Source organism: Gossypium arboreum, chromosome 2 (assembly GCF_025698485.1).
Source record: "Gossypium arboreum isolate Shixiya-1 chromosome 2, ASM2569848v2, whole genome shotgun sequence".
Taxonomy (NCBI): domain Eukaryota; kingdom Viridiplantae; phylum Streptophyta; class Magnoliopsida; order Malvales; family Malvaceae; genus Gossypium; species Gossypium arboreum.
In genome coordinates this window covers 102,755,576-102,767,385 of record NC_069071.1, presented here as the reverse complement: position 1 = coordinate 102,767,385, position 11,810 = coordinate 102,755,576, and the positions used below count along the sequence as shown (strand labels likewise).

At 32.2% G+C, this 11,810-nt stretch overlaps 2 protein-coding genes across 2 annotated transcripts; both read right to left on the bottom strand.

Annotated features, from left to right (window-relative positions):
* Positions 1–612: 612 nt before the first annotated feature.
* LOC108460734 (SKP1-like protein 1A) lies at positions 613–1,781 on the bottom strand. The gene is made up of 2 exons (XM_017760356.2): positions 1,361–1,781; positions 613–991 (listed from the first exon to the last, which is right to left on the bottom strand). The coding sequence occupies exons 1-2, from the start codon at positions 1,655–1,657 to the stop codon at positions 818–820; spliced, it is 471 nt and encodes a 156-aa protein (XP_017615845.1). The 5' UTR covers positions 1,658–1,781; the 3' UTR covers positions 613–817.
* Positions 1,782–7,230: 5,449 nt separating this feature from the next.
* LOC108464364 (glycerate dehydrogenase) lies at positions 7,231–10,393 on the bottom strand. The gene is made up of 13 exons (XM_017764643.2): positions 10,078–10,393; positions 9,885–9,968; positions 9,635–9,775; positions 9,238–9,359; positions 9,049–9,130; positions 8,720–8,792; positions 8,549–8,640; positions 8,375–8,449; positions 8,184–8,291; positions 8,016–8,093; positions 7,894–7,938; positions 7,638–7,752; positions 7,231–7,526 (listed from the first exon to the last, which is right to left on the bottom strand). Exons 1-13 carry the CDS (start codon positions 10,198–10,200, stop codon positions 7,504–7,506), a joined length of 1,161 nt encoding a protein of 386 aa, XP_017620132.1. The 5' UTR covers positions 10,201–10,393; the 3' UTR covers positions 7,231–7,503.
* Positions 10,394–11,810: the final 1,417 nt, after the last annotated feature.

Genomic DNA, 11,810 nt, shown 5'->3' with positions numbered 1-11,810 from the left:
GACTTGTTCATCAAGTTTACATTAAAACCAAGACACTTGAGAACATGGGGAGGATTCGATTTAGCTGCTATTAATTTCATAACTTTTTATACATGCAAGTACAATATTGTAAATCCAACCAATGAAACAGTGTTACCATGTGAAGTTACAGATTAGGGCCAGTAGGTCCCATGAGAAGTACATCTAAAATCCAATGAGCTAACCACAAAAATTCTTTATATTTCAATCTGGAGCTAGTTTAGCATTGCAAAGTCCTTTTGGAAAACACCGATCAGTCATTTTCTTGGTTGAAAAGCACATTCTAAAGCTGCTTTTGCTGTCAAAGGGCTTTTGGATAGTCAGGCTAAATATACCCTTAAACTGAATCCCCCTAAAATTGGATTTCTATGCTTCCATTAAAGGTGGTAAAGGATTGTCCAAAAATAATAAAAAAAAACTTGAGCACACAAGATTCATAGAACTCGGATTGTATAATGTATGTAAATAAGCATCTGGTTCAATTATATATCGTAAATATGTATGTATGCATTGCACATCACTTAGCCAAGTAGAAGTTAAATAAAAGTGAGAAGAACAGAAACAACAAAATTTACTAAAGAATAGCAATGCATATTAAGAAATTCTAATTTATATTATGATAATAGAGGAGGGGAGAGGTTCATATTAAATATCCTCTAGAATAGAAGACACTAATGCATATAACAAAATAAGCCAAAAGAAAGCCAATGTTCTTAATTTTTTTTCCCCAACTTGAAAACCTAACCAGAAAAGCATATAAACTATAATAATATCAACATTAAATTTAAAGGCTTTCCTATCACTCGAATGCCCATTGATTCTCCCTCCTAACCTCCTCTTCTTCCTCGGGGGTGAAATCGTTCTTGATGTTGAAGGTCTTGCGAATCTCCTCGGGTGTCTTTCCCTTTATCATATCAGCCACAGTTTGGCAGGTCAAGTCCAGCAAGCTCTTGATATTCAGATAGTTCGCTGCCTGCAAATCCCAATATCAAAAGGTTTACCATACGAATAGAAAATAAGCACGAACAAAATAAGCAACAATCTATACGTTTAATACTTCAATTCCCATTATCAAGACCAATACAACGGTATTTCCAGGTAATGAAAAAAATTTGAAGCTTGTAAATTATGTGTCTTAATGAATCAAGGGGAATTTATTCACCATACGCCTCCTGATTGGGATCGTGCGAACTGATTCAAAAAACGCTAGGGAAAAAAAACGATGTCCGGTAACAGTAGAGCAATAAACAGATGAGCAGACGATTTCAATTAACCCAAACAGCTCTAAAAGTAACAGCATTGTGAACGGAAAAGGAATTAGGGAAAAAGAGGGGAAACTGACCAGGATGAGATCAAAGAGGGTATTTTGGTCAACCTTGACAAAATCAGCATCCCAAACCTTGAGTTCGTCATCAGGAGTCTTTTCCTTGTCGGCAGCAGCATCGACATGCTTCTTGCAGTACTCAAGGACCTTGGACAAGATCTTGCTGGTGACGTTTGGGAGAGGGATCTCGTTGTCGGCGCAATCGTCCTCGATCATGTGCTTGATCGTCTGCGACTCAACCGCCACCGCTTCCTCCACCTCAAAAGTCTCTCCGTCGGAGCTCCTCAACATTATCTTCCTCGAAGTCGACGCCATTGATTCTCACCACCGCAGACGGAAACCCTAATTTTTCAATAAAAAGAGAGGAAACAGAAACAAAAAAGAAAGAGCCAACCGAGAAAAAACTAAATATAATAATAATTTAACTCTGATTGTAACTGTAGGTATTTATAGAAAAATTCATGTTTGGAGCTATACGCTGTCGTTTATTATATCTATTGGAAATGGTTCTGGATGTTTCTGTCCGTTTACCTTTTTACCGTCGCCACCCCTTTCTAGCTTTTTACTTTTCAAATCAAACTTTTTTCTTTTTCTTTTTATTTATTTATTTTTATTTTATGAAATTACAATTACACATTTTACTTTTTAGGTATAAATATTAAAACAATCATAAATAATTAGATTTATGTGAGAAATGCATTTATTAAAAATCCATATAAAATCTAAATGATGATTGTAAAGTTAAATGTTTATTATGTATGATGTTTGAAGTAATAGTTAATTTTTATTCTTTTATTACATAGAAATAGATAATAACACTTTCATAAAATATAAATTATTTTAGTGGATTCATAATTGAATTGGTGTTTGATTGACTCATTATATTAATTCAAGAATACACTTAACTAAAGTAATTAATTTATTAATTAACTAAACTAAAAAATAAATATTAATTAATTAACTTAACTCAACTAAAGTAATTTCTCAATTAAATTATTTTCCAAACTCAATTCTAATCTTTATTAAAGTTATGTCAACTTTATTGTAGTAGAATGTATGAGGAAATTAATTTAATTGCCTTATTCAACAAATCTATGATGACTAATTAATTTAATTCTCACTTGAAACTCAATTATTTAATTACAATAAATTAAATAATAATTTGAAAAAATAAATTAATTTCTAAGTCATCTTTTGTACTTAGTGTCACATCCCAGTTCGAGCGGGTTCAAGGATAAAGCGTATAGTAGTGAAAGAATATGTGTTTGGTAGGTTGTAATTCGCCCATTTGTTTCTTTTGACGTATACTTGTGGATGCATAGTATACACCAAGTAATTAAGTAGAAATTTTATTTTATATTATTCTGATTAGCCAAAGAGTAAAGGTTTTAGTTGGCAAAAAGGCAAATTATAATATGATTTATCGCCAAATGTATAATACGTCCAGTTTGTCTTAATATTGCTCTCATTGGGTTGTAAAGTGCTTGGTCAGGAACCAACTGAAATGATTGTCTTAATATTTATTATACAGGATTTTCATTTATGTTTCTTTTGAAACCTGTAGGCCAATAAGAGAGACAAGCTCTGAATTTAAATGGCACTTGTTGAATGTCTATAAGGGGGAATGGATTATATATATGAGATAAAGGTTTTGAAGAAAGTTCTTTTTCCTCCTTAAAAATATTATTCTCTAATTCTTTCTTTAAATATATATATGTATCTCTTTCTTATTAAGCTAGAAGCTTCAATTCTAGGTTTAATCATTGGTTATTCCATCTTCGGGTAAGTGTTTTAGCTTTGCTTGTTAAGTTCTGAAATGGTAAGACTATAAGAGTTCTATGAACAATAAAGCTTTAAGTACAGGCTTTACATGGGGGTTGTAAGTGCTTGGGATGATGGTAAGTTGTATGATGCCTTTATGGCACATTCTGTTTGGCCCTTATGGCATGGTCTGTCATGTATGCCTTGTAAGTTTTGTCTTTATGGTAAGATATGGATAAATTCTGTTAGCTCTGTAATAAGTTTAGGGTATTGATATGCTTAGGATTAAGAGTTGAGTACGACCTGTGAAATAAATAAGTTTAAAGGGTAATTTTGAAAAGAACCGTGTATCTGGATGTTAATAAGGTATTCGCCATGGTGATATAATTGAATCAAAGTTATTTGGAACCTGTCATATCTAAGTTGCATAATGACTTCGCCTGAAATCTTATGAAAACTGAATATCAATTATTTTGAGCGTCTGGAATAATGTTGTGAATGTTAATAGATTGATCTATGAAGTTTATTGTTAGTATGGGTTGTGTGGTATCGAATCAGGGTATGATTTACTTAATGGTTTGATGGTACTCAAACCTACGTAAGTATTTTCCATATGTGTATGTGTTTACCTTCGAATAATGATAATGAACAACTGTTTTAAGTCAAGAACAAGTATTAGAAAATACGTTGTATTAGTTGGATTTTGAAGGTATGTTTTGTTCAGAAGTGCATATGTGAACGAGAGAATTAAGAAATGCCTGAAAAAAATCTTCAGTTAATTAAAAAAGAAAGAATGTGTACTTGAAGAGTATACAATTGGCATATATGCATGTATTACAACTATAGTGATATTCGCCAAATATAAGTGGTTTAGAAAGATGGTTGATGCAAAGATGTTCTTTTAAGAATATAAAGTATCCGTCAGTACATTTTAGTAATAAAGCTCATTAAGTACTATTGTATTTATTTTTGTTGCATATATGTTTCAGGTTTCAATGTTAATAAACTGTGCTTGGAGGGACAAAGCCAGGACTACGCCAAAGAAGAGGCGTATCGAGTTATTATGCATACAGAGTTGATGGGGTGGTGATCTGCCACAAAAAGGATATGGGAAATTAGGCTTCTCTAATGCATTTAAGGAGCTTTTTTTTCAAGCAAAATAGCATTTTTAGCATAGTTTTTTTTGTTATTTTTCTATTTTTGGTTAATAAGTGAAAATGTCTCATTTTTTTCTATTTTGTAACCCAAATTGGCCGATAGTGCTATTGGGAGGCCTAACGTGTGTTTGAATGATGTAAGGACGTGTTGGAGGTCGCAAATGAGTGAGAACGATAGTAAGGCAAAGGGTATCGTGATATCCACACCTTGGAATCGCGATACCTCCAATAGTATAGGAGAGTGAAGACTCATTTCAGTGGTATCGCGATATCCACCTTCGTTAGGGGGACAAACTTAGACAAAAAGGGCAGTCTTTGTCTACCTGGTTCACCAACCACACAAGGCCCGTGCAAGGGCATTTTTGGAAATGAAAAGTCATTAGAATACACTTTAAAATAGCTAAAAATTGCTGAAGAGGAGAGAGACACACATTAGCTTAGATTTAGGTTTAGTTTTCTTTAGGTTTTTTTTAGTTTTCCTCTGCATTTTTCCAGGGTTTTTATTTTTCTCTTTTTCTACCTTAGATTAAAGTTTATTTTTCTGCATTTACTTCTTATTCTTGTTATTCTTAGTGTTAGTTAAGTTAGTTAGTATTGTAGCTAAGGTTTATGTGCATTTATAGTCCATGTACCTTGATTTCAAGACCTTTTAAGCTTTACTTTAATGCGTTTTAGTTTATTTTACTTTCAATTTGTTAAAGCTTGTTCATTTTATGTTTCTTGCTTTAGATTTTCCTGTTAAATGCTTTTGGTTTCATGCTATTTAAGTTTTCTTGCACAAAAATCTCAACTTTTACATTTTTCTTAGCTTTTACTTTTATGGCTACCTTATTTTACATTTTCATATTTATTTCTTTTACCTTGAGCATGTGTAACTAAACCTTTAAGGAGGTTGGTTGATGGAGATGTGGGTAAACTAAAACTTTTGGACAAAGGACTAAATCGTAATAAATTGGACTAAATCAAATAGAACTAAGAACTTAGATAGTGACACCCCTAAGGAAAATATCAAGATAAAGTGAGACCGAAAGGTAATCTTTTTGTGCACCTATTCATTAGTCCCGGATTAACCAGTGAGATCGAAAGATAAATCGGATCTAATTTGTCTAAGTTAGTGAAATTGAGATCGAAAGATAAAATGGAGTCACTTGGTAATTTACGCGATTTATGTCCATTGTTTGAGGTTCGGTGAACCACATTGAAGTCAACCAACCCCCATTAGTTATTTGCTTGATAGCTCTTTAGTTTTACACTTTTTGCAATTTAGTCCCTAGAATAGAATATTTAATTTTCTTGCAAACTTATCTTGTTATGAATTGTCGTACTATAAAATCGTATTAGTAGCCACTTAGACTCTATTGTGTATGCTAGTTATTGCTTAATCACCTTTTTTTTTGGGTTTAATCCCTTGAAATACTTCGTGTTCCATTGAAACTATAAATATTACAACTGATACTGTATGCTTGTAGTAAAACCGAACTTTAAAAATTGTTATATAATTCGTTGTTTAACGTGTACGCAAATTGAGGTCAAATGAAAGGGAATGGTCAATGAGGCAGTAGAGCAAATTGCTGATTCCATAATTGTAGACAAGATAGTTATGATGACCGTACTTTTGGGTGTCTATTGCACTCACTTAAGCAATAGTCAATTTCAAAATAAAACATCATTCAAACATGTTTTATTTTTATTTTTAACTTTTGACTCAAAAGTAAATAAAAAATTAACACTTATAACTTACTTTACTTTTCATTTGAAAAGATTTACATTAGATTTAGTAATTATTAAGTCAAGTTTGAGCTCAAGCAATTCGAGTTATTGATTGAGTTGATCTCAACTTTAATAATACTCAACTCGAATGACCCGTTAGCTTTATTGAATTTTTTTTATATTTTTATATTATTAAATTATATTATTACCCTTAATATATGTTATTAACCCTAAGCTTAATTATAGAGCCAAACTTGAGTTTAAGTTTGAGCTTTAATACAAAATTAGTAGAAGAGTATAAACGAGCTCGAGCTTGAAAATAGATTTTCGATCGAGTTGAAGCCAAATATTGAGTTTCGAATTTTGAGTCGCACTCAAACTTAACAATAATTGGACTCGATTACACCCTTACTCAAACCATTGCTTGATATTCTAGTTGCACCCATCCACTATATAGGTGAAATTCAAAATTATATAACAAATATATTTATAAAAAAATAAAATTATATAAGTAAGAGTAGCAAATGAAGCTTTGATTCAAGTATTAAGTTTGGAAACAATAAAAGCCTGGGTTTAGATATTATTATATTAGTATTTTTTATTTTAATATAAAATATATAAAATGATAAAAGTACTCTCAAATAATATGATTTATTTTATAAAGAGTATTTTAATCATTACTCAATTCAGTTAGTGCTTTGTTGATTCATGATACTAATTTATTTAATATATAGTATAAATAAATTGATTTCAAACCGAAATAATCATAAAATTGTTAGTAGTTTTCTCTAATAGAAGTACACTTTTAATCTAGAATTTCTACAATGATTTGAATTAAATTCAATAATTGATAATTTTCTTTAATAATTTAATTAAAATTTAATTTGATAAATAATAATAATCAACTTAATTTGATATGATTGAGGTAAAAATTTTAATTTTAATCATAAACAAAACATTTTACTATAACAACTTTTATCAATTTACAATTTAAGAAAATATCGATGTTTGGGTGTACGGTATCTTGATAAGACATATTGTACTCTCAAGAAGTTCGAATTTTGGAGACAACATTATTAGGAGGGACAATTATGAACCTTGAACATAAACCGTAAAACGGACGTACAAAGTGTTTAAAAAAATTACAATTTAAGGAGGTTTGGAAAAAATAACACAGCAAAATTATTTGAATAAAAGTAAAAAGTCAACTATTTCACCGGTCTATAGAAATATCTATAGGATGGTCAATGCAACTGCTGATTTATGTATACAAATTTAAATAGTATGATGAACATTGAACAGTGATCGATGAATCCATGAGTGCAAATTCATTTGTTTGATGAAATTATAAAGCTGTTCTCTATTACATACAAGACAGCAAAATGTAAGTAAATAAAAGGAGTACTTTCCCCATGCAACATATACATGGTAATTGCCATTTTCAGTCTAGCATAAACTAAACTCAGCACAACCCCAAACTTCACATTCATAGGAGAAACTACTCGGACCGCAACCCGGACTGACCGTTGGTGCTTATAGCTTTGAAACAGGTAAACCTGAGGGAGAAAACATGATTGATTGATGAATGTGAAGTTATAGACACATATATCATGGCTCCTGCAATTTTGAGAAAGGGAGTGAATAATGTTTCGATACATGAATATTACCTAACGCTTTCGCATTAACGATGCTTGGACATGCAGCAGGAGGTGGAACACTCTCATTCAAGAATGGTTCGACGCGATTTGAATCACCCCAAATTGGATATCCTTTGATCTTGCCCTGTAATGCGGATTGAGAAAGTGTAGCAATGCTTAGAACATTGGCTATCACAGACGAAAAACAAGATATATTTTCGATCCTTTCCCCGAATTAATGCCAAACATATCTGAACTTAAAGAAAGCGAGAAGCAAAACTAGTACCAAGACGTTTAGAGCAGCTAACGTTGCCATTCCCTCACGAGTCCACTGCATAAGCACGAGGAAAAAAAATTACACTCCGGTAAGTCACTTCAACATGATATGTGAATCCTAGTAAACCTTACCTTGGAAGCAGAAGCAATGTGTGGTACGATGACAGCATTCTTCATCTCAGCAAGCCCAGGTTTCATGAAAGGTTCATCCTAAAGCAACACCATTAATCAACAATTATGTACTAAATTGAGGATGGTTTTCATGTGGTTGACTCGAGATTTGAAAGTTCGTAAAGTCACCTCAAAGACATCAAGACCAACTCGGAACATAGGATTTTGCTTCAGATGCTCAACAAGAGCTACTTCATCAATCACCGGGCCCCTGCTACAGTTTACAAGTATTGCTTCCTGCAAAAATAAAATCCACTTCATATTTCCTTGAGCAAGACATACTTTCCAAATGTTAAAGACAAAGAGAAGTTCTCAATCACCTTCTTCATTGTTGCAAGGCTTTCTTTGTTGATCAGATGATAGGTGGTTTTATCCAAGACCGGGTGAAGACTTATCTACAAAAAGAACAGGTAGCAATCCCTCTCAATCGGCATTATAATTCAAAACTTGGATCTAGAAATTACACTAAAAGTTCTGAGCAAAGAAAATCCTACCACATCTGCCTCCCGGAGCACCTCATCCATACTTGATGCTCTTTTCCAGTGAACAGGTTGCTCTCCATTGCTTTTCAAGAACTCACCATAAGCTGGGATGAGGAAACATAAAAGCACCATAAAATAAGAATTGACAACTCGTTAACTTGCAGAAAATGTCTCAAGACATACCTGTGACAAACTTCTCTAGCCGTGTTGATTGGTAAAGATCATAGTAAATTAAGTTCATTTTGAACCCTTCAACCTGTTATAAGATAGGAAAACGAAATGACTCCCATTAATGCAGCAAAGTAGGACCAAAAGTAGAATAAGCCTTGGAAAATATGCTCTTTGCAGCAATATTATATGGTATGTTTCATATCTCAGGAGCCAGGATTTTACACAACTTTAAAATCTACTTCAAAAACCTCACCAACCCAGACAATTTCTATTTATATTGAAGGTTACTATGATCAAGTGTCCTCAAACAATGTCGAATAAATTAGCTAGTAAGAGATTACCATCATTCTGGCGTATGCAGATCCAATACGACCAGCTCCAATTACACCAACTGTTTGTCCTTTAAGCAAGTTTCCCACAAACCTGTAAGAGAGACAAGTGGAATTGTACAAGCATGATGTAAGTGAGTTTTCGAGTTTATCATCGACATAAACAAAAAATGAAATATAAGTAATATTTCGTGGACATACAGATGAGGGAGCCATCCATCATATAAGCCAGCCCTCATGAACTCATCTGCTTCAACAATTCTTCTAGCAGCTGCCAAAGAAAGAGAAGCCGCTAGCTCTGCCGTTGTTTCTGTGAGTACACCCTACACCAAATTATCACCAACATTAGCTCTACTGTTTCTACCCCAAAATTACTGAACCAACATCGTAACCATTTTATCACTACTCAAATCTTTGCAAGTTTATTTATTGTTTTATCATTACAATCCATTGTAGAAGACATATAATCGAACACATGGAGCTTGGCACTTATCCATGTTATGGAAACATACCCAAATATGATTAAACTACCCTATTAAAAAGCTTCAAAGGTTAGAGGGTAAAACTATTTGTAACTAAGTGGGAAAGTGAAACTTACAGGAGTGTTACCAACAGCAACACCATACTTGTTGGCAGCATTAACATCAACATTGTTGTAACCAACAGCCATGTTACTAAATGCTTTGCCTCCTGCTCTGCTTAAAGCTGCAAATAAAGTCTCCCCCCAGTCTTCAGTCAACTGTAACACAAATTCATAACATAAAAAACTCACAAAAAAAAAGGGAAACAAAAAAGAACTCATATTTTTATTTTCTAACTGAAACAAATAATCCCAAGAAGAAAATCACCTGTCCAATCACCCCATCGCACTTATTGCCAATCAAAGAAATGATATCCTCAACGGACAAAATTGTTTTCTTCTCAGTACATATCTGAACAGGATGATGAAAAAAAAAACTTCTTTAAAAACTGGGATTTAATAGAAGAAGAGGAGAACGAAAACAGAGGGTTTAGAGAAGTGAAAAAAAACATATAATTTACTTCGACACGGCAATCTTGCTCGATTAAGAGGTTGATCCATCGAGTTCCAGGCATAGGTTTGGTGCTAATAACTCTGTATTTCCCATTTGGGTTCCACACTTCAATTGAAACTGGTTTTGCCATTGAAACTTGTCACTGAAAAACAGAGCAGAAAACTGAGCTTTTTAAAATTCAGTTACTCTGTTTCTTGCTTTTTATAGCAATGCTTTGGTGTGGTAAAGAACACTGCTTCACAGCGGTCTGTAATATCGCTACCAAAGACTCGAGTTGTAAGTAGTTCGATGTGCTTTTTAGTAAAGTTTTGACCTTATGATTATCGAATATTAAAATTGAAAATTTTGATAAAATCATTGTATATGGTTGATGTTGGTTGAGAATGATGAGGAATAGGATAGCAGTGTCTGTTCCGTAGAACATGTGATTTTGACCCATTTGGATAGAGGGATGGAGAGGGTTGAGGGCTGTGGTGAGTCTGGGATGATGCTTGGGTTTTGTGGTATAAGTTAACTGATGACATGTCTTTTGTTCATAGATGACACGTAAGAGAAGCATTTATCCTTTTTCTCAAATTACGGAAATATCCTTTAATTTAGTGGACAAAATTTGAGATGACAAAAGATACTAGGATGAATCTAAGAAACTTCGTTGGATTTCAATGTATTTTGGTGTTATTTTTAATAATTTTAGATTTTTTCTGGAAATTTGATATAAAAATTTATTTTTATTTTGGCTGAAATAATTTGAATATTTAAATTTATTTTACGATTGAAATGTTCATTTATACATTTAAACTTTCACTCAATTTAATAATTTTATTCATTTATACATTTAAACTTTTACTCAATTTAATAATTTTATCTCTTTAAAATTTCTTAATGACTATAATTGTTAAAAGAATCTTCTATATTTTTCTCTAAAATTAATGCTGAAACATTAACAAAATTTGGCTATAATTAAGATTTTCAGATTCGGATTGATGATTAAATCGGTTAGATCATCAATTCTCGAGTCTAATGGTTCATCCAATTTAATTAAATAAATTATTTAAAAAAATAAAAATAAAGAAAAAAATATTTGACGCCGATTAAATTAGTTCTACCAATTGATATCGGTTCAATCGATCCGATAAACTAATCCGATCTAATTCTAATAGTTGTGGTAGTAAGGCTTGCTTTCGAGCTGATCACTGCTCACCACCCACTTTCATTGCCTATCTTTTGCCTTGATGCCTCTCTCTCTCCTTTTTTTTTTCCTTCTCTTTTTTCACTTTTTTCTTTCTTTTATTTTCAATTCCAAATCATTAACTTTGATTTTGTAACATTTTGATATAACAACATTTAAGAATTCTTTTATTTTGATTCCAAATCATTAACTTTGATTTTGTAATATTTTAATATAACAACATTTAAGAATAAAATTCTAAATAATTCTATGAAAATTAATTGAAAATCTCATAAAATATTTTCAAGCTTTCAAAATCTTAAAAGCACTTGCGTAAAATAGTACAATAAGTTTCTAACGTTTTTAAGTGGATCAAAATCCATTTTTTTAATTTTCTTTTTAAATTTGTATTTCATGGATTTTAACCAAATATCTACCCCTATAGAGGATTGAACTTCTGATTGATCACCAATCATTGAACTTCTGATTGATCTCCAATCTAAAGGTTGTGTCCCTTTTGTCTAACAAACATTTTTTTGCACTTGCCAAATACAAGTTTTTCACCTCCAACA

Excerpts from the sequence above, each read along its gene's own strand:
- LOC108460734 (XM_017760356.2), bottom strand. The coding sequence starts at position 1,657 with ATGGCGTCGACTTCGAGGAAGATAATGTTGAGGAGCTCCGACGGAGAG. Across the intron at positions 992-1,360 it reads CCCTCTTTGATCTCATCCTG|GCAGCGAACTATCTGAATAT; the intron begins GTCAGTTTCCCC and ends TGGGATTTGCAG.
- LOC108464364 (XM_017764643.2), bottom strand. The coding sequence starts at position 10,200 with ATGGCAAAACCAGTTTCAATTGAAGTGTGGAACCCAAATGGGAAATAC. Across the intron at positions 9,131-9,237 it reads GATGGATGGCTCCCTCATCT|GTTTGTGGGAAACTTGCTTA; the intron begins GTATGTCCACGA and ends TCTCTCTTACAG. Across the intron at positions 8,450-8,548 it reads TGCTCCGGGAGGCAGATGTG|ATAAGTCTTCACCCGGTCTT; the intron begins GTAGGATTTTCT and ends TTCTTTTTGTAG.